The sequence below is a fragment of the Podarcis liolepis genome, assembly GCF_965112155.1.
Source record: "Podarcis liolepis genome assembly, chromosome: 17".
In the NCBI taxonomy this organism is placed as follows: Eukaryota; Metazoa; Chordata; class Lepidosauria; order Squamata; family Lacertidae; genus Podarcis; species Podarcis liolepis.
Window position 1 is genome coordinate 32298824 of NC_139571.1, and position 22644 is coordinate 32321467.

General features: G+C 45.1%; 2 protein-coding genes across 4 annotated transcripts in view; one reads left to right on the forward strand and one right to left on the reverse strand.

Moving 5' to 3' along the window:
- LOC310696250 (uncharacterized protein) overlaps window positions 1-22644 on the reverse strand; it is a 960839-nt gene that overhangs the window by 843299 nt on the left and 94896 nt on the right. The window lies entirely within an intron of this gene.
- On the forward strand, window positions 747-22005 carry AMTN (amelotin). Of its 3 annotated transcripts, XM_083481568.1 has the most exons (12): window positions 747-996; window positions 5554-5615; window positions 8198-8268; window positions 10919-10963; window positions 12084-12140; window positions 13710-13793; window positions 14870-14962; window positions 15985-16044; window positions 17865-17960; window positions 18867-18902; window positions 20304-20330; window positions 21538-22005. In XM_083481568.1, the coding sequence occupies exons 3-12, from the start codon at window positions 8215-8217 to the stop codon at window positions 21985-21987; spliced, it is 1002 nt and encodes a 333-aa protein (XP_083337694.1). In that variant the 5' UTR covers window positions 747-996; window positions 5554-5615; window positions 8198-8214; the 3' UTR covers window positions 21988-22005. The 3 variants fall into 3 exon arrangements, with proteins under 3 accessions (XP_083337694.1, XP_083337693.1, XP_083337695.1); XM_083481567.1 differs by lacking the exons at window positions 747-996; window positions 5554-5615 and adding an exon at window positions 8012-8107 and having other exon boundaries at window positions 8200-8268; XM_083481569.1 differs by lacking the exons at window positions 747-996; window positions 5554-5615 and adding an exon at window positions 8012-8107 and having other exon boundaries at window positions 8200-8268; window positions 14873-14962.

A 22644-nucleotide genomic window follows, 5' to 3' on the forward strand; every position in this document is an offset into this window, starting at 1 on the left:
TTTCAACTGACAGTGCAGAGTCGGAATCAATGCTGGATTTACGTATAAGCTAAACAAGCTATAGCTTAGTGCCCCACTCTCTTGGGGGCCCCCAAAAAATTTAAAGGGAAAAAAACCCCTGGATGTACATTTCCAAAATATAAGATAAAAAACAAATAAAATAAAGCCTACATACAGCAACAGTTCTTTGTGTTGTGTAGGCTCCTATGATGTAAGTAATAGGCCCAACCTGCTAGTCTCCTCCCTAAAATATCACTGGTTTGCTATTATTATTTCATGTTATAGCAAGTTTCTAGAGACTAGATTATGAGTCTTTGTAAATTGAGTGTCTAAAGGAACCTTTGTTATTGCCAAATGCCAATGTGTTTGCATTATTAAGTTTGTTATGAATAAAAAAATCATTTTAAGTTAGGGCTTAATAATTATTTCACTATTAATATACTTCTTCTCAATTGTATTTCAGTTCAACAATTACTTTGATAAAATACATATTTTGTTATGTGCAAGTGCCTTTAGGTACCTATTAGGTTCATAAATTACCATATAGCAGATATTTAACACACACAAACCAGCGGCAATTTGTTGTTGACAAAGGACAGCTGGCTATATAAAGGGCCTCATTACCTTCAGTAGCTTAGGGCCTCATCAAACCTAAATCCAGCCTTGGTCGGAATCATCCAACAGCAAGTGCCACACAATACAGTCCTAGTGTTTGAGGCACCCTGGATTCAGCTGGCCTTGTTCTGCTGGAGCTTCAGTACAGGCTCCTGCAGTTGTGAACCCTTTTTAGCAAAGCAGCTGGAGGAGGAGGAGAGGATAGAGGAGGAAGAAAGAGCTGTTAGTGGAGAAGGAGCCTTTCCCCATCCTTTGGACCCCCTGGGAAACTCAACAAACCTGCTGCACCTGGAGCAGGGTGTGGAGAGCGCAGCTGAAGGGGACAGAGCTGTGGGCAGCCAGAGGAAGGGCCATCCATCTTGGGTCTACCCATAAAAGCAAGTGAGAGACTAGGGTGATGTCTACAATTTCCAGGAACTCTTCTTGTTGTGAGATTTTTGTGGGTGAGCTGAGAATTTATTTGGACCCTGGGTGAGAAGCCAGAGACTGAGAGAGCTGATACATGTAACTTTGTATTAATACAGTGGTACCTTGCTTCACGAAATTAAAAGACGCCTGCTTCTTGGGAGAAAAGCAATGACAAACCTAGACAGCATCTTAAAAAGTAGAGACATCACCTTGCCAACAAAGGCCCATATAGTCAAAGCTATGGTTTTCCCAGTAGTGATGTATGGAAGTGAGAGCTGGACCATAAAGAAGGCTGATCGCCAAAGAATTGATGCTTTTGAATTATGGTGCTGGAGGAGACTCTTGAGAGTCCCATGGACGGCAAGAAGGTCAAACCTATCCATTCTTAAGGAAATCAGCCCTGAGTGCTCACTGGAAGGACAGATCCTGAAGCTGAGGCTCCAATACTTTGGCCACCTCATGAGAAGAGAAGACTCCCTGGAAAAGACCCTGATGTTGGGAAAGATGGAGGGCACAAGAAGCGGACGACAGAGGACGAGATGGTTGGACAGTGTTCTTGAAGCTCCCAGCATGAGTTTGACCAAACTGCGGGAGGCAGTGGAAGACAGGAGTGCCTGGCGTGCTCTGGTCCATGGGGTCACGAAGAGTCGGACACGACTAAACGACTAAACAACAACAGCAACCTTGGTACCCAAACAGCTTGGCTCCCAAACAAATCGGTCCCTGAACACCGCAAACTCGGAAGTAAGTGTTCCGGTTTGCAAATATTTTTTTGGAAGCCAAACATCTGTTTGGGCTGTCAGCATTGTTTCCGAGGTCAATCAGCCAATAGTTTGCGAATGTTTTGGAAGTAGAACGGATTTCCAGAACGGATTGAGTTTGAGAACCAAGGTACCACTGTATATGTAACTGTGCATTTCTGTAATAATTTAAGTTGTCTGCTATTTCTCCAGGTGTTTTTGGTTTTTGTTTTGGCACACAGCTTAGAGATATTTTAACATATTAAGTGTTGAAGAAATAATAAATTTATTTGTACCATGCCCACCTGACTGGGCTAAATTATAATGATACCCCCCAAATAGGTCTAGGGTTTGAGCCAAATTTCAAAATTTTCAAAACAGAGATTTATATCTAAAACATACATGCTTCCGCACCTCAGCTGAACACCTTAATATCCCCCCTACATCTCCAGTTCGCATGAGCCGGAGCAGCACGGGGGTTTGCTTAGCTGAGGTGTGGCTCCCCCTTGCATCACCTGTTAGCTGGGCTGGGAGGCTGAAGAGCCCCAGGAAAGCTCAACTGTGCCTCCAGCTCACGAGGAGACCCTCCCTAGAGCGCGTAGAGGATGTTCCCTTCAGGCTCCAGGGAGGGTCTCCTCATGAGCTGGAGGCACAGCCAGGCTTTGCTGAGGCTGGTCAGGTCTCTCCCCACACTTCCATGGACCAGCTGAGAGGTGCCAGAACACTGTTCCAGCTGAGTCCAGCTGAACAAAAAGCCCTGCTCAGAGCCAAGTGGTGGGACACTGAAGACAGGTCAGTCGATAAGTGGGGTAGGCAAAATGGTTGGGTGCTGAACAACCAACAGGCTTGAGTGAGAGAGAGGAAGAAGCAGAAAGCACTGCAGACATAGGACAGACAGCTGAGGAGGAGGTTGGGGCTGAGGGGGCTGAGGCTGGAACAGATTCCCTGGAGCCTACAGATCCTGCTGTATTCAGCTCCCCTCCTTCCTTGTCTCCAAGAGCATGGAGAGTTTTGCATGTAGCAGAGCAGAGAATGTGGGGTGGGGGTGTGGGGCTCTCCAATGGAGTTTAACACTGCTGGGAAAACAGCTGCACAGTGGAGAAGACTTCGGGGGGAAGGGGGAGCCACAGATCGTCAGTCCTGGCAACTGCTTTGCCGGGGCCAGTCTTGCCCATAGGTTTCTCTGTTTGTATTCTGTTTCCCTGAATAAAGAATCAACTTTACTGCTCATCTCTGAGTCCCTTTGCTGACCTGCAATAGCCCTGACACCAGGTGCAAACAGGCCCTTTACAGGAGGCGGAGCTAGGTGTGCGGGGCTAGCAGCGGGGGCGAGCTTCCCGGGGGGGGGGTTGCGACGATTTCACCCCCCCTGGGATGACACCCAGGGCGGCCCACCTCCACCGCATCCTCTTTCTCTGCCAGTGGCCCTTTATCATAGAACTGTTCTGAAATCCTATGTGATGGCCTGGGAATCGGATTCAGAGGCTGAACCTGAGGAATCCCAGCCTGCAAAGGAGTCCCTGCCTCCAGGACCAGCTGAGCCGGGGCTGGGGCTTGAACCTGAAGGGCCCTCACCTGTGCTGGATCCTCAGGTGCAGGCACCAGCTGAGTCTGCTCTGGCTCCAGAGGTGATGGAGGACCCATTGTCTGCAGGTGCTCCACTCTCAGCCCCGTCAGGGGAAGCTGAGGTTGCCTCTGGGTCCGGTAACCCTCCAGCCTCTCATGAGCTGCAGAGGCTCAGGGCAGAGAGGCGGAGGGAACTATGTTCCCGCAGGAGGAGTGCTCGCCTCCAGGCCAAGAGAGGCGAGTGACCTGTGGACCGGGACCGCCCTATGCCTCGGGGCAAATAAAAGCCAGCCAGCGCAGTCCCAGGTTGTGGGAGCAGCATTGTTGGTAACCTGTTCCTGCCGGCAGCTTGTCCTGCTCTTCTGCCAGAGTTCCTGGCCACACCTGACTCCCTGCCTTGGACCCTGCTTCAGCTTTGACGGACAGCCTCCATACCACACCCTCAACCTCGGACTGGACTCGGACCACGTCGCATGGTAACGCCCCCAGGACCAGCACATCCTTACTGTGGCAAGAGTGGTGTCACCTTGTGCAGAGGACAGGGATAAATCAGGATTGTTGATGTGGTATCCTCCAGAGGTTTTGGCCTCTGACTCCCATCATTCCAGCCACCTTGACTGGTGGTAGAACATGATGAGAATTGTAATCCAAAACATTGGAGGGGCACCACATTAGCCTTAAAATCAGGCCTTAAAACCCTAGGTAAACACTTGGGACAGGTATGGGGGGAATCTTTGGCCCTCCAGATGTTGATGAACTGCAGTTGTCATAATCCCTGGCCATTGGCCACGCTGGCAGGGCCTGATGATCATTGTAGTTCAGCAAATCTGGAGGGCCAAATGTTCTCTACACCTGGCTTAGGAGATGGAGGTATAGAAGCAGCCTAGCTAGAAGGTTAGGGTTGGAGCAGGAATGTTGTTATTGTTGGCACTCATCTGTCTGAAGAGACAATGGAGTGTGCCTCCAGGGGTGAAGTCAAACTGCAGCACCAAAGTGACCTCTCTGGGGTGCAAGCCTGGGTAGTATGTATGGAGGTCCTGGGCTGCCCAGGCGACAAGACCTCCCCCTCGACCTCACAGATGTGGTCCAAAGGAAAGCAGACCAATACATTTGGTACCAGCTCAGCTGCAGAAGTTGCCAGAAGGAGACATTCAAGGCACCAACCAACCGTCTCAGGGACTCCATTCCGGATTGGGGTAGGGTTTACTTCTTAGCCTGTTCTTCTCCTGAAGATGTCCCACAAGGCAGCAGAGGTTTAGGAACAGAGCTTTCCTCCTCCTAGATGGGCTTCCTTCCCAGGTTGCCAAGCCCCACAAGAAACAAACCCTATAGAAGAGGGACGGAGAGATAAAAATTTTAGCGCACAGACGTGCAAAGGATGAGTTGAATCAATGGTTCCTTTATGTGGAGCAGCAAATGTGAATAAGAGAATGGGGGTTCTGTAGGCTCTCCCTGTTTTGGAACCTACCTCTGCTTTATCTTGAGAAAAAAGGAGGCCTTTTTCTCTTTAGGAGTGTTCTGCAGGGGGATTTCATTCTCCTTAGACACACAGGAATAAAGAGCAAGTGTGGGTTGTGTCCTTTCAATATGTTGCACTGCCAGCCCAACTGATTTTGATATGCAACTGATTGCATATCAAACAGCCCAACTGATTTTGATATTTGGCAATTTCAGTGTTGTGAGTCAAGGTGAGTTTGGTGTTACATTACTAGTCACCAGACAACCAGGAAGCCCTTAATTGGCAGCACAAATCCGAAGCTATTTTAGGAGATCAGTATGGGATTAGGAGCACCTTTTGAATCAAATGTGTGCATTGGTTCTTGCTCATTATGTCTACTTATGCTAAGTCTATTATGAATCACATTTTTGCTTACTGCACACTTTGAAAATAGCCCATTTATTACATGTAATTCTTAACCTAAATGGGAAACATTAGTTTCTTCATACTCTAGAGAAAAGTTGGGGAAGTAAAATTATATACCACCAGTCGATCTGTCATTTTCATCTATATTATCACAATCTAATTAACCATCATTTCTGTTTTGCTGATGCTGTGTTCATCTCTACTACAGATAATCTTGAGGACATTTTTGCCTTGTCTAAACCATTAATTATGGTATGATGGTCAGGTTACCCAATTCCAGAATTAGGTGTAGGTTTGGTGCAAGAAGTAACTTGTTATAAATATTCTTTTTGTTTCCTTTTTCTTTTTTGTGTAATTAAGAGAGAGGTGGGGAAGGAGGAAAGCATGAAATCAAGAGGTGATAAGAAAAAGTGGGTGAGTTAAAATATGTATTTTAAAAAATGTATTGCTCGTGTAAAACAATGAATTTCAAAAGAGAATGACCTAAAAATAGGAGTTTTAGGCCCAGTCCTAAATATATTTATTATTCTGGGCACTTCACACTAAGTTTAGTGACATTAACTTCCACCCAAACATATGTAGGGGTTAGGCTGTGTCCAATTTGCAAAACACTTTGCATTTCATTTGAACCGGACCCTATATATGGTTGAGTATCTGGATGCACCTCTGTTTCTGTGGTTACTGTTCAGTTTGTTCAGCCTAAGGATGTGCTCAGAATGTCCGGAGTTGTAAGGGCATTTGCCTAGCTGATTAAAGTAACCAGAGGTAGCATGTTCTGCTGGGTGGGCAAGACAATAAACGCTTCTTTATAGGAAAGCAAGTTGCCAAAGGTTTGGAAGAAAAGCATGGCAAGACTATTACAGAAGGAACTCTTTTTCTTTTTTTTAGACCCCACCATTTTTAATGACTACTGGCCTATACATTCCATCTGTATCAGATGCTTGACACCCCAACTTCAGGTGCTCCTGGAAGACACTAATTTTTTGGATCTATTTCTATTATGGCTCTCAGCCTGGTTTTGAGACTGAAATTGGAATTGGACAGGGGGGCTTGCATCCTCTTGCTGGATCTCTGATGGCCACACCGACCTGTCAAAGGGACTCAGGGGGAGGGGAGAGATTAGCATCCAGTCCACCAGGTAAATCTAGTTCCCCACTCCTGGTTTATGAGACCCCTTAGGCTTCCACCTTGTCCCCAAGCTGTTTAATATTTGCATGAAAGTTCTGGATAAGTTGTCCAGAGATTTGGAGTGTAGTGTCATAGAATCCAGAGAAAAGGGCAAAGCCCACCCCAAATAAACCCTCCAAGGAGGCCTTTGTCAAGCCCACTCCAGCTACTACCCATCTCTTGGGCTTCCTATTCCTTTGGTCCTCCCACTCACAGCCTTTCCTTAGTAACTGCAGCAATGCATCTTCTGTTGTTCCTCTACTTCCTTCCTGAACGAAATAGGAAGCAAAGACACACAGCTTATACCTCATTTCTCCCATTCATCTCCCAACCACCACCACCCAGGACCAATAGCACAGCTGCCTTTGTGATCCCCCCAGGGAAAACACATACATACACTGGGGGGGGGGGGACCTGACCTCTCCCTGCAAATGTTAGGAAGAGTACAAAGGGCGGGAGCGAGCCTAATGGGCATGTGGCGAGGAGGGATGTAGTGATGCTTGCAGGTGCCACAACAGAGGCTCTGATGGGGCTATATGGATGTAGACCCAGAGAATGAATCAGAAGAGCGACCACATTTGCAGAACACATGTAATCTCTCACCCAGCTAGGGCTGCACACGCACCATACATGTAAAGCACATTCCCGCCCCCTCCAAGAATCCAGAGAACTGTAGTTCATTAAGGGTGCTGGGAACTGTAGCTCTGTGAGAGGCAAGCTACAGTTCTCAGGATTCACAAAGCTACAATTTGCAGCACCCTTAACTACAATGCCCAAGATGTGCTTTAAATATGTTCTGCATATTTGTTGTGTGCACCACCTAGAAATGTTTGTGCAGAAGTGCCTTCTGAGTGTACATGTCCCCTCTGTAAAATGGGGCATCAATCTGAAGAACCGGCAAGTTGGCCCAGGATATGGGTGCTCCTGAATTATGAATTATGGTGCTGGAGGATTGAATTATGGTGAATTGAATTATGGTGCTGGAGGAGACTCTTGAGAGTCCCATGGACTGCAAGAAGATCAAACCGATCCATTCTTAAGGAAATCAGCCCTGAGTGCTCACTGGAAGGACAGATCCTGAAGCTGAGGCGCCAATACTTTGGCCACCTCATGAGAAGAGAAGACTCCCTGGAAAAGACCCTGATGTTGGGAAAGATGGAGGGCACAAGGAGAAGGGGACGACGGAGGACGAGATGGTTGGACAGTGTTCTCAAAGCTACCAGCATGAGTTTGACCAAACTGCGGGAGGCAGTGGAAGACAGAAATGCCTGGTGTGCTCTGGTCCATGGGGTCACGAAGAGTCGGACACGACTAAACGACTAAACAACAACAAACAACAACATGGGTGCTCCTGAGGAATAATGACATGTGATCTGAAAGTGGGGTGATGGTGGTTAATTGCCTTCTCTCAGAGGCAGGTGTGTTCCACCCCTCAGAGAAGTGGGTCTGGTTTGGTTTAGCTCATTCCATGTGTGTTCCACCTCAGTGAGAAAAGACTTCCCTCAATAACCACAGACTTTCTGTGACATAATGATACTTGCTGCTAATAAGATGTTGGGCATTGCGTGAAACACAAATGACTGTGTGTGGGTTCGGCTTTGATCACTGCCCACTTGGAAGAGAGTTTAAATTCCATGCAGGAGACAGGTACATCCCATAAAGTCTTCAGCAGCCGGGGAAAGAGCTTCAACAAAGCAGCAGGAAGACCAAGCCATTATTTCTTCTGAATTTGCCATACAACCACGTGGTAAGAATTCCTTGTAATGCCAAGGTTGAAATTTGCAATGTGAATAATGAAAGACGGTGGGGGGAAAACTCATTTTTGATTCTTTCATGCAGGTACCAATTTGAAATATGAAGATTGTAATTCTACTCCTTTCTCTTCTGGGACTGGCAATCTCTTTACCAGTAAGTAGCTTTTAATCTACTCAAGCTTGGCTGTTTTGGTAAGACACATACATACCTAGCAAGCTACAGCAAGGTACACTTAATGCACGGCATAGCTCTGGGCTTCTAGCTGATAATGGTTCAACATGCTTCTCCCTAAATCCAAGCCTGCAGGGCCAGTGAAACTCACCATTCCACATGTAACTTGGCTTCCTCTGTGCTGCAATGCTTTCCCAAACAGGAGGCAACTTCATACTCCAAATATTGACGCTTAGGTGTGAAAATGTTCATTTTCAGACTTTATTTTGTAATCAGCATTTGCACATACCAAATTTCAGCTGGTTGAAAGTAGTATTTTTTGGGTGGGCGGGTGTGTATCCTTATCTCCCCCCCCCCATTTCCTAGGGAGAGACTTACAAATGTCTCAATTTCACACTGTGCAAGTAATCAGGGGACTGCAATGGGCTTTGCCTATGCTACATGCTAGCTTTCTGAAAGTATTTCCATCAGCGGCGGTATAATGTTTCTGGGGCCTGTCAATGTCTTTCTTTTCAGCCTTTTTCTGCTAACTAGTCCCAGACTAGGTGTGTGCTTTCTGTGTGGCAAAATACCTTAACCACATGGGTTGCAATTTATAACACACACACCCCAATTTGAAGGTGAGACATAGAAATGTCCTGCTTTCAGTGGTGTGTGTGTAGTAATTGGGGTGCACTGAACTTTACGTGTGCCCATTTTCAGAGCTCTAGCTCACTGAGAAATACTCATTTTCATTTCTCAAGTGAGCCAAGCAGACAGTAAGGGGTATGTGTGTATGTTTTCAGAGAATGAGAAGGTTTAGAAAGGTTTATATACAGAGGAGAGATTGCCGGCTTGCTTAATTCAAGGCTAGGCATAACAACAACAACAATTTAAATAACTAACAGTTTGCTGCCCTTTCATGGTGTCCCAAATCAGCTGCCTGAGGTGGAAGGTTTCCTTTGTGTAAAGGCAGCTGCTTGCCTTTCATTGCTAATGTTATTTTGCAACGCACTATGTGCATTGATTGTGCCGTTTCTGTGTTTCCCAAGCTTCTGATAGCTGACACACATTTGGCTTTTAAAAAATAATAATAATAAGTAAATCCTGAATTAACATTAGGGACATGCATCAGTTTCAAAGGAAATTCTAAAAGCTTACTTTTATGTATGAGAAAGAGCTACCCGCACACAGAAGCGCCCTCAACCTTGCTTTTTGAGGCATCTGTGTCCTGTGGGAGTCTTACCTGGGGTTGCATGTCCAGACTTTCCCAGAGATATTTGAAATACCGTGGTCAGCAGCAGTGTCTGGGCAAAAATTGTTGAAATGTCCGGGAAAATCAAGACACCTGGCAACTGATGTTGGCAGTGTGTCGTTTTTACTGATTTCCCATAAAAAATAGTTCAGAAACGTTAATTTTGTTTGCGGTTTTGATTAAAAAAACTCAACAACTTTTTTGTCCGCATTTTCACGGTTTGAAATATGGCAACCCTAGTCCTCCAAGGATAGATCATTCTGCTATGTCCCAGGTTCAACCCCTGAATGTCTCCAGTTTAAATCAGGACTGGGTAGCAAAGGTTGTGAAACCTTTACCAGAGGCCTTGGAGAGATTTTTAAATGCTTGGAAACAATACCCAAGAAAGAATAAGCAGTTCCGTGTATATTCCCTTAGAGTAGCAATATTTACACATGTAAATCCAACACTGAAAAGTTCATCAGCAGCTCAGTGCAGATGCACCTGGCAAACACAGAGTAGTGAATTTTATGTGATAATTTATGCCATAAATATAATGCTGCAACTCACAAAGCTCTGCTGATGCTTGATCTCTGCCCATCTCATTGCACAGAAAGTTCCATGTTCTATTTCTGTAGACTTCTGAAACTTCAAGCTGTGGTGCTGGGGAGATGTTGCTACCATGATGCATTGCGGTAAATGGTGCACTGCCCAAGCAGTTGGTGCGACATGACCTATCAGACATAAGCATTCAGGAACTACTGCGTTACTATTATTTCATTTTAGTAGGTTGCAATGATGCTCAGTGGCGTAGCATGGGTTGTCAGCACCCGGGGCAAGGCAAGTAATTTGTGCCCCCTAACCCGTGGATTTGCGCCCCCTAACCCTAACCCCAGATGTTGCGCCCGGTGCGGCCGGCCCCCCCTGCACCCCCCACGCTACGCCACTGATGATGCTGGAACATGAACTAGGTAATTGTCATAGGAAAAGCGAATGAAACGCAACACCAGTGGCAGAGGAAGGGGGTGGGGTGGGGGCGGGCTGCCCCGGGTGTCGCCACTGATGGGGGTGACAAAATGCAGGGCAGCACTCACTGCGGGGCCTGCAGCACGCCTGAGTCACGTGTCTCTCCTTGGAGTGAGGTGGTGGCTTGGGCACCCTCAGGCTCCACGCTGCCCCAAGTGGTCAACCCGCTGCCTCCCCCTCAGCTGTAGGGCGGCTGAGTGGGAGGTGGCAGGCAGACTCTGGAGGCCCCACGGAGCATCCTGCCCCAGCTCGCTCTGCCCAGCAGGCAGCTGGCCCTGCTCTGAGCACAGGGTATGCGCGCCACCCCAGGCGCCTGATCAGCTTGCTCCACCGCTGTGCAACGCCAATCCATTTTGGTGTACTTCATCTGGAATGCATTTGCTTCCTCCTTAGGTGAACCAAATGGGCAGAATCCTTGCTACAAGCAACAGCAGAGAGGTAAGCAGTGTGCTTGTGTGCATGCTTTGTAATGTTAGGAAAGCGTTTTTTAAACTATGTACCGTATTTTTCGCTCTATAACACGCACCCGACCATAACACGCACATAGTTTTTAGAGGAGGGAAATCCGTAGGCATGCCACCCGTAGGCATTCCCTCCATAACACGCACAGGCATTTCCCCTTACTTTCTAGGAGGAAAAAAGTGAGTGTTATGGTGCAAAAAATACGGTATTTCCTTGTCGCTTTTACAAGCTGGATAATTAGCTAGACAAATGCTTATCAAGATGGCAGTGATGCTGGAGACTGGCACAGATTCGTCCCCCTATATACATATTGTGAGTTGCTGGGTTCCCTTGGCAGCTCCTCAGCCTCCCCCCCCCCAACTATTGGTTCTGGCCAAAGCAAAAGGCAGAGGTGGGCCTGTTTCTCAAGGTCTGGCACTGTTCAGCACTAAGCCAGAGTGCACTTTGGGGTGAATTTGAGGGCGAATGCTCAGTAGAGGAAGCTGAACAGATGATCTCTGTGGGAATTAGACTGTGGTTCCTATTTGCAGAGTATGCGGAAGACAGACCTGGGTTATCTGACCCTTTCATTCTCTTTTCCCTCATATAGAAACGATGCAAGACACTCTCATTTAAAGTTAAAAGAATGCATAACTTTTACTTTGTGTACTTGCAGTTGTGATGTGTCCCCCCCCCCCATTGCCCTCACAAGCTGGTACTTCTGTTCAGAAGTTTTGTGTTTCCTGCAAATATTTGGCTTCTCTGATGTACTATCAGCTCTGGTGACAAATGTTCTATAAGGGCTGGTGAAGCTGTGGGTGTTATTGTGCCGTTTTTGTTCTTTTCTTCCTTTTGTGCCAACCCGAACATCTCCCAAAAGTCTTCATCAAAACATTCTGTTTTGTTTTACCGCTGTAGACACTTTGAATTGTTTTCAGTCGAAATAAACTGCCTCCCAAGCTTAAGTACATGTGTGTATAGGAAAACATCCGCAGTACAAGGGAAAGTCAGCAAATTACTATATATCATAGTATATGAATAGTCTACATCACTTCTCCAATGATGAATAATTCAGATTTATCACTTGCAAGAAACTGTTCTGTAATTCAATCCTCAGATACTACGACTGATGCAAAGATACAAAGCCATGGGGAACAATCCACAGCAAACACAGGTACCTTAAAAGCAAAGTAATTGAGGTGCAACAAGTTGGAAAAGAAAAATTAAGTTTTAACTGCATTGTTCTTGTGAATGTGACTTCTCAAGATAATCTTTAACTGCTGCAGAATTAGGTCATAAGTTTAGTTCTGTATTCCTGTGTGCTGGCTTTACCACTGAATATTACCAACATTGAAATTTCAAGGCTAATTTGATGGCTCAGTAGAAGCATCCGGTTAAATGGCAGTGGAACGAGAAATGGAGAACAGGGAGCTTGGAATGCCAACAATTCCTTATCAGACAAGGCTGCCCCACTTCAAGTTGCTCAAAGCTCACTTTAAGCTTCTCCTAACTTAGATTTGGACTTGGACAACACCTCTAATCTTTGCAGCTGGAGACTGAGTACAAGACCCACAATCCTCAGCTGCATATGGCAACCAAGGCTAGGTTCTACTCAGTAAAGGAGGTGCAGAACTAATAAGGAGGGGAATAATGGGGGAGGGTGTCTATATTCTGAGTTTTGCTAGCATTTATTGTGAACATTTCAAGGTTTCTGAGTACACAGTAGGAATGCTTCCAAAAACTCAGGTGGTTTTTGAGACAAATAGGAGTGTGTCTGCACATGTTATAATCCAGGAGAACTAATGGAGTCTATTCTTGCCTCAAAGGGACATTTGGCACCACTACTCAAATAGACTTCTGTCAGTATCCTTATCTTTGAGCCTCTTGCTCTCTCTCTACTTTATGGGACTTCCTCCCAATCTTCAGCATCCCCAGTAAAGCTATTTCTGTCCCTAGAAGCTGATGTGTGGTTTTAACCCCAGCCAAACTGACAGCATTGCTGTCCTTCACAGACCCACAGATACTGAATTGCAAACATTCTGATACACTTCCCACCCAGATATGATGGTAGACGGTAGACGGTAGACGACAGACAGATAGATGATAGATAGATGATAGATAGATAGAGAGAGAGAGAGAGAGAGAGAGAGAGAGAGAGAGATGAAGATAGATAGATGATAGATTGATAGATAGATAGATGAAGATAGATAGATAGATAGATAGATAGATAGATAGATAGATAGATAGATAGATGATAGATAGATAGATACTGTAGATGATAGGTAGTAATAGCTTGCTCTTCACCAAATGGTCCAGGGCAAGTTACAAAAATATCACAATAAAAACAGGTGCAATTTATATTAAAATCATAAAAGACCACAAAACTAACCGATAACAAAGTTAACAAAACACAAGCCCAGAACAGCAATGGATAGGAAGGAAAGAGGAAGGAAGACATATACTCAACCAAAGGCAATCCATACTAGATCTTCCAATAGGTAACAGTGGCTAACTAGTACAACCTCAGTGCAATATAGAATTAATTTCATCATTAGAAAGAGAAAATCTTGGAGCAGTAAGCAACACTTTGGGAGTGCTTTTCTTTATTTCAAACAGAGGCCATCTCTCTTTTAGAGCTGAAGCAATAAGCAAACATAAACCTGATCCTTAAAATAAAATAAAATAAAAACAACGTTCAAATTGCATACTTCATCCTTAATTTGTGTTCCCTCCTTGATGGTAGCAAAGGCCAAGATTGGGGCCTGGATTGCCTCCAGCAAAGCTGGTTCCAGATCAGAATCCATCAGTAAACCAGGTGCCCAATGAGGTAAGCTGGAAAGAATTCATCTCACAAGTCAGTGTTGTGTGATGCGTTTCCATGGTAGTGGGTACCGCTATTTTAGAAGTGCAGACAGAGAAATCAATGCCAGCTGCTCGACTCCAAATTGCAGGCCTTCTGGCTCATGGGGGAATGACCCAGTGGAACTGGTCTGGCTAGGTCCATTAAACAAGATGCTGTAGGTGGGCTGAAAGGAAGCAGCTTAGAAGTCCCAGGCCTTATGGTTTGAGAGCAAAAATGAGAAAAGTTTGCAGCAGGCAGATCTGATATAATGGCTCACATTCTAGAGGGAGTCTGGTGCCTGACTGCCTTCACAGATGAGGCTTCTGTTACTGTTATGGAAGGCTGCATATACATCTGCTCTGTGTGGTTCAAGACAAAGAGATCTGGGCGTTGAATGGGAAGACATTTCTCTCTTACTGCTGGTGTTATTTGTGCTACTAAATTGACTGTGCAGAGAGGAAGTGAAGTGGTTAGAAATACATTTTCTTAAGCCCAAGTTAGTGGTTCCAGCTAGGTCCCTCCTTACTGCACATGAAGGGGTCAGTCTACGGACTGACAAGAATAATGATGATTCTGGGTCTGTGGAAAAACTAGTTCACATTCCTGCAGCAGCAAGTGTAGGACAGGTGGGTCAATCCTATTCAGAATCAGAACTGGGACTAATGGACCTCGAGAGTCCCAAATGCTCTTGCTCTCGTGTGTTTCAGAGCTAAATACCCTTGTTTTGAAGTCATTTCCTTAGTCTCACCTATTTCCACTGGACCTACTTCTGAAGAAATGTGTTTGGGATTACATACAAACTCTTTTCACCACAGCTTGACTGTGGCTCAGATTTCAACTAAGAATATGGGAGATAAATTTGGCATATCTCACGCCCAATACCTTGATTCAAACTATGCTTATCCATATTATTTACTCTGGCTAAAATTCTATACACAATGGGGTTAACTCCTATTGAATTCTGAGTGGGCTGCACTGTCCATCTGTTCCACCATAACCAGCTTTCCAGGTTATATTTATTAAATGCACGTTGATCAATGTGATTCTTTGTCACCCTTTAGCAGGTTGCTCCACTTGAATGGACGTTTGCAAATTTCCCAGTTACTTCCAATTTCCCACAAAACCCATCAGAGCTGGGAGGGCCAAACATGCAAGTAAGGAAGCTTCTTAAAGGGTTATGTGCCGTCTTAAAAGCAGATCATAAATGCATTGTGCTTTTCTAACTTGTAACAGAGATTTGAGTGTTATTTTATTTTATTTCTCCATGTAGTCCAGGAATTATTTTATTTCAGCATATAGTCCAGATGTTGTTCAACTCCAGCTCCCACCATCCCTGACCATAGGCTATGTTTACTGGGGCTGATGGAACATTTGGAGGTCCCCCTCCTATTACCTTCTTCTAGGACCTTGTTTTACCTTTTCCAGTGTTTTTAAATAAAACTGAAGGATACATTGGCCTGGTTGACACATCACAATCAGCCAACCATGGCTAAGCACATGTGTGTTGAGGTCTAAGCCACTTTGTTCCATTCTCCCGTTGTGCTGAGCTAAGCCATGGTTTGGCTTAAGATGTCTTCTGAACCTGTGCTCATGATGTAGCTCTCCCAGACTCTCTCCACAAGCCATAAACCACAGGACAAACCTTAAAGCTCATAGTTAGTCTGTAGAGGGCTAAACCACAAGCCCATATCTGGATGACATGATAAGCCAAGCTATGGTTTATTTGCAGTGCAGTGCAGCTCAGCAGCAGAACAACTGTAGAGGAGAAAAGCAGCAGCAGGAGTCCCCATGTTAGTACAGTCATGCTAGGCCATGGTTTCACTTAACGTGGTATGTGAAGCAGGCCATCAGTTCTTCACTGCTGTGAAACATTCATTGTGGAAGTCACTCAACAGTAAGTTTTAAAAATGAGATTTCAAATGGTTTGATCTTTAAGGGCTAAGCAAATATTCTAGAGCTGCTATTATTGATTTGAATGATTTCTCCTACTCCTCAGCCAAGAAAAGTTCCCAGAGCAGCAAACACTGTATTTTAGTTGCATCACCTGATATCCAGAATACTCTTTGAACATTAGAATACAAAGTAATATCCTGCCTATTAAATGTGTTATATGCTATGACTTTCAATGTTTTTGCATAAATCACTTTTAAAAAGCTCAGTCATTTTTGTGTTACAGAACTTTCCTGGCTATAATGTACTACCGTTCACCCAGATGCTCCCATTGGACCTTAATTCTGTAAGTTATTTTTCTTCCTAAGCATGCCATGTTCTATATTTGGTTTCATCACTGCAAGGTTATTATTTTTTTTAACAAAAAGAAATGAAGAAATCATTTTGGTTTTGCTCTATAGGAAGTTCTGTTATATCTGAAGGTATTCTGATGTAAGAAGACACCATTATTGCTGCTCCTATTACAGAACTTCTATTTATCTAAAAGAGTCAAAATATAATGTCATAAGGACGATGTGTCCCAATTTTCTGGTACATCTCTCTTTCAAACCACTGTCAATGACTTCCTTTTCTTTTTTGAATTGTTAAAGTTGTTGCTCTTTGGGGTTCTAAGAAATACACACACACACACACACACACACACACACACACACACAATATCTCCCAACCCTGTAGCAGCAGGTGCTGTTGCTTACAAAGAGGGGCAGGGGAGGGGCAAGGTGCCAGAGACCTGGGTGCAGTGCGAATGGGCCAGATGAGCCAATCCAGTTCTCCCACAACCCCCCTGCCGCTGTCCCAGTAAGCGGCAGTGACTCATCTGCCAGGAAACTAGTGTGCTGGCTCTGCCCACCCACTGACCTCATGGTCAGATTCAAGCTGGATTGAAATTTCTCTGAAAACAATTTTCTGATAAATGTGGTGAATTTTTCTTTTTTTCTTTCTTGAACTGAACTGCTGGAGAATGTATTTTGAGGGGAAACAGCCCTAATCCAGAATGTAGTTTCTATCAGTTTCCTACTTGAGCAGCACCCCCCACCCAGCTGCTTTTTGCCCCCAAGCTGCTTTTTGCTGAGAGGAGAGGGAATTTTCAGCAGGAACTTCACATAGGTTGCCTGTCTAAAATGGGACCCCATGTCTTCAAAGTCAAAGCACACTTTTTAAAACGCTGCAGATAAAGTAAAATAGTGTTTGGCCCTGTGTGCCCCCGTTTAGCAGGCAAGTGGAAGAGGATCTATGGATCACCAGAGGCACAGGTGGAACAGAACAACCAAAGGGCTTCCAATGTCCCATGGTGGTCTGCTCCTCAAACTGACACCTTTTTCTCAGAGGTTTCTGTCTGCTGTTCCAAACTGTGCTTGGTGCTGTGAGTAAAAAAAGCTGGTGCCCAATTCTCAGGGCTTCACGTTGAGGCCACACACTCATACCCTCCAACATTTCTCCAATGAAAATAGGAACATCCTATTCCATAATAATAATTTCATTCATTATACCATGCCCATCTGACTGGGTTGCCCCAACCACTCTGGGCAGCATCTAACATGTTTAAAAACATAATAAAACATTAAACACTAGAAGAAGAAAAAACCCTTTCCTATACAAGGCTGTTTTCAGATGTCTTCTAAAGGTTATATTTTTACATATCTCCTTGGCTTGGATAACTCCATATTTTGCTGATGAAATATGAATAACTCCATATTCCGCTGATGAAAATAGGGATGTCCTAAGGAAAAGTGGGACATTCTGGGATCAAATCAGAAACTGGATTGGCTTCTGTAAATACAGGACTGTCCCTGGAAAATAGGGACACTTGGAAGGTCTGCAGGCTGCCTGTCAAATGATGCAAACAACGACATTGTTCAAACTGACTCAACATTGTCTTGGCAACATTGTGGCTGCCCTTCTTACCCATAATGAGCTGGCCTTGGCTGAAGGCCTCTGCTATGACAACAAAGCTCATGTCCCTGTCATCTGCTGTGTTTGGAATTAAAATATTGATGGTTCTGAGAAATTTTAATCAGATTTTACATAATTAATTTCAAATGGAGCATTTATTCTCTTTCTGTATTTGTCCCTGATAGTTTCAAACCCTTATTTCTTTTCACATAGCTTGCTATCCTATTGGGGGCATTGACACTTCCTCAGACGCTGCCTGTAGCGGGCGTTGGAACAACTATGCCACAACAGCTGCTGCCACCCCAATCGGTAAGTATTTTATAGCACTTTGAGGATGCGATCTCATACCTGATTTGTTGTTTGGTCGTTTAGTCGTGTCCGACTCTTCGTGACCCCATGGACCAGAGCACGCCAGGCACTCCTGTCTTCCACTGCCTCCCACAGTTTGGTCAAACTCATGTTAGTAGCTTTGAGAACACTGCCCAACCATCTTGTCCTCTGCTGTCCCCTTCTCCTTGTGCCCTCCATCTTTCCCAACATCAGGGTCTTTTCCAGGGAGTCTTCTCTTCTCATGAGGTGGCCAAAGTATTGGAGCCTCAGCTTCAGGACCTGTCCTTCCAGTGAGCACTCAGGGCTGATTTCCTTAAGAATGGATAGGTTTGATCTCCCTGCACTCCATGGGACTCTCAAGAGTCTCCTCCAGCACCATAATTCAAAAGCATCAATTCTTCAGCGATCAGCCTTCTTTATGGTCCAGCTCTCACTTCCATATATCACTACTGGGAAAACCATAGCTCTGATTACCTGGCAGTAAATCCCACTGAACTCTGACCATGCACTTATAGGATGGCACTGTAAACATACTAATGGTGCAAGTCTATATAAGTCTGCTCCAAAGTGAGCAAAGGATGGCGGCTAATAGTGTCTACACTATTCACCCTTCGCCATTTGGGAATTTATGTTGGTGCTAGTGAAGAGATACTGGTGCAACACTAAGAAAAACACACTCACCCTTCTAGATAAGACAGCACAGCTAGAGATTGGAAACTGGAATGCAAATGAGAATAATGTCCCCATAACTTCTGTGATTACTTGTAGCTTTGTAAGGGGTAATCTACAGCTTCCAGGATCATTGGGTCAGAAATGTGCTTTAAAAGTATGGTGCGTATTTTAAATTTGTCAAGGAGGTGCCAATTATGACAACTTTTCTTGCAGATGCTTCCAATTATAGTTGCGCAAATGGGGCCACAGGTAAGAAGTTAGACAAAATTATTTTAATAATAATAATAATATTTATACCCCATCCATCGGGCATCCACTCTGAATCTCTTGGGCTCTTGAAATATAGTTGTCCCTTTCTTTTTTTCTTTTTGCCTGAAAAATGAGGGGCGAACGCCTGCCAGATATTACTGAGCTACAGTTCCCATGATTGCGGACCACTGGCAATGCTTGCTGGTGCCAATGGGAGTTGTAGTCCAACAACATCTGAAGTGCCACAGGGTCCCCATCATTGCCCTGTTCTCTCATTGCACCTAGTTAGCAGTTGGGTGAGGGAAAGGAGTGACCTCACATTCCCTGCCATATCCACTCTCCGTGTGCTGGTGGAAGGTCTGGTGAACTTGTACTACACATATAGGCTCCCTGCATGATTTAGCTCCCCCATGGCCTGGCGGGGGGGGGGGGGCTAATGGCCATGGCCTCGCTTTCCTTGCCCACCCTCCAACATTTCACTGGGAAAAATAGGGATGTCCGATGCCGTTTTTCTAGAAAAAGAGGAGCTGGAACGCACCATGAACACCTCCCTCATTCTCCTAGAATCTGACATTATTGTTAATTGCGTGAGGGAATATGGCTCTAGCTTATTACAGATGCTCATTCTCATAGCAAGGGGAGATGTAGCTTAGTCACAGAGCATTTTCCTCGCAAGCAGAGGGCTGCATGTTCATTCCCCCAGCATCTCTTGGTAGGGTTGGGAAAGATACAAAATACTGAGCTCAACAGTCTGGCTCAATGTGAGGCCGCTTCCTTCCCACGTTTTGCTCTCGAGAGAAACACAAGTGGAAAGCATGGGGATTATTTCTCTGTCCTGGATCTGGCAGGGTGTTTTAATTCCAATGAAACCTGCACAGAATCACACACAGGCAGATAAGATACCAGATGGCGTAGATGCGTGCTAAAGAGCTAGGAACTGGTGGTGTTGCATAGTGGCTACGTTTGTTGACAGACCGAGCTGTGAACAAGGAAGTCCATTTTGTACGTTGGCTCTGCCATATAGTAGTTTGCCTCTTAAGACTACTAGGCTACTATTACTACCAATACTACCCTGTTTGCATTGAATTCGAATAGGTGTGTGTGTGTGTGTGTGTGTGTGTGTGTGTGTGTGTACGCGCGCGCACACACACATACACACACACACACCATTTCTATTGTTTTTATATACTGAATCGTTTCATATCTGTTATTAGCCTATTGTAAATTTCTTTTGGGATGCCTCATGGCAAACTACCCCTAAATGAAATAAACAACAACCACAAAGCCTGCTGGTGTTAGTATGTTGTGTACATTCTTAAAGATATCATTTAAAAATATATAAAAATATTTCTGCAAATTTAGCTTTTACTTACCTCACCCCTCTCCTTTTTGGGGCTCTAGGGTGCAGTGCTCAGTTCTGAAGAAATGGTAAGTAGCTCGCTCCTTAATTTCTTATATTCTTTTCTCAAAATAGTTGGTCAGCAATCACCACCAAGCTGTTTCAAGCCCACCCTGTTAGTGTGGCCCCCTCACTTCTGTGGCCTCCACTACATAAGAGAACAACGAAGCACCCATTCCAAGATCCTGTGTCAAGGAGGGGGAGGGTATGTCAGAATTTAGTCTTGGTTTCAGGACTCAGTACCCTGAGTATTTTAGTTTTCGTTTTGAATGTGAGGAAGCCTTTAGTCAAGGTATATGAAAACTCTGGGCTGAGGGCCAAAACTGGACACCTTGGAACTCTCCCCTGGCCTCCCCTCTATCCACACCTGATGATGCTCTAGGCACAACACACCCTGGCCAGCTTCCTGATTGTGGGTTTGTGTGACTACCCCCTCTGGTCACACCCTCACCCTCTGGCCTCGCCCTCTTTTGGCTCTGACCACACCCACCGCTAGGGACGCAGGTGGCGCTGTGGGTTAAACCACAGAGCCTAGGACTTGCCGATCAGAAGGTCGGTGGTTCGAATCCCAGCAATGGGGTGAGCTCCCGTTGCTCGGTCCCTGCTCCTGCCAACCTAGCAGTTCGAAAGCACGTCAAAGTGCAAGTAGATAAATAGGTACCACTCTGGCAGGAAGGTAAACGGTGTTTCCGTGCACTGCTCTGGTTCACCAGAAGCGGCTTAGTCATGCTGGCCACATGACCTGGAAGCTGTATGCTGGCTCCCTTGGCCTATAGAGCGAGATGAGCACCGCAACCCCACAGTCGGTCACGACTGGACCTAATGATCAGGGGTCCCTTTACCTTTACACCCACCGCTGCAATGTAAAGGGGCTTCTGTTAGTTGGATCTGGCCCAATAATAACTAATAAGGATTGATCTGTGGGTAGGCTTGCCAAAACAAAAAAGGTTCATGTGCGTGACAGTATACCCGTCACCGAATCCAACTTTTCTTGGAGCAGAATTTGGTATTCTCCCATCTCACCATGGGGTTTAGGGAGATGCTGAAGTTCCAACTCAAGCACTGTGGATAAGCAGGTGCACTACATTTCTCCTCCTCCTCCTCCTTCCTCTCTCTCTCTCTCTCTCTCTCTCTCTCTCTCTCTCTCTCTCATGTCCAAAGAGGCTCTCTGTGACGTTGATGTTAGTTGTCAAACATCCTGACAAGTTTTCTATTGCTTTTCTTCTCCCTTTGTAGCCACCACAGTCACAGATCGTTGGGGTTCTAGTCCCTGGAGGAGGATTCTTCCCTTTGGGCCAGGCTCTTCCTGAAGGTCAAGAAGATCTTCTTCCAGCAAACCAGGCTGGTTCTAATCCAGGCAACCTACCATTTCCAGAGGGCACAGCAGCAGCCATCCAGAAGATTTCTCCAACAGCAAGTGATGGTCTGAGTGAGGTTGCAAGCGGGTTATACCCAACCCCCTCGGGCTTCAGACAGCCAGGCCCTGTGACGAATGGTGTGTTTGCCGAACCAACTGCTGGCATGAATATGGAGCCGAGTGAACTCCGGGAACCGCCTACTTCTCTCGTAAGACTTGATAAGGACAATAATGGGAAGCAGCAGCACAATCTGTCTCAGTCACATGTGAGAGGAGACAGCTACGTGCCATTAAGCACTGTGGCAAGTAAGCCATTGAAAGAACCATAAAGGGAGACCTCTCAATTATCATGTCTTCTGTGTATTGTATATCGTATGCAGATGCTAACATGTGTGTGGTAACTGAGTTGAAATTTGCGCTAGGGGTGGTTGGAGGATTTTTTGTTTTTTGAAAAAATAATAATCATTATGGATTGTATCTAACATTAATCCTGCTTAGAGGAGACCCAATGACATTAATGGACATGGGTAACTTAGGCCCCTCAACTTTAGTGGGTCTTAGTTGGATACAGCCTTACTAGTTGGAAAATTTGGAAATTCCCATTCCAGAAAGGGAAATACTCTTTTAACAGCCTTATAACAATGCTTAGCAGCTTTTAATTCCGGCTCTAGATCTTAATGACGAGGGGTTGAGTTGGGTGATAAATATTTTAAGAAAGATTATCGTGAGATTCTTTTTATTTAGTTTCATGCCTCTTTACAGTGAGATCCTTTTTCATAAAGATTCTCTCTTATATACAGGCAGGAATCTTCACATGCGGAAGTTCCATTTAGGGAGGGCAACCAGAATCTCCCTTTTCCCTTTTCCAGACACTGTGCAATAATTCATTGGAAGCCTAGATCCGTAGCCTGCAATCAAGTTCCATATACTGAGCGGCTACTGTGATAAATGATTAATGGCCAAATTACACATGTGGGCAGAAGACC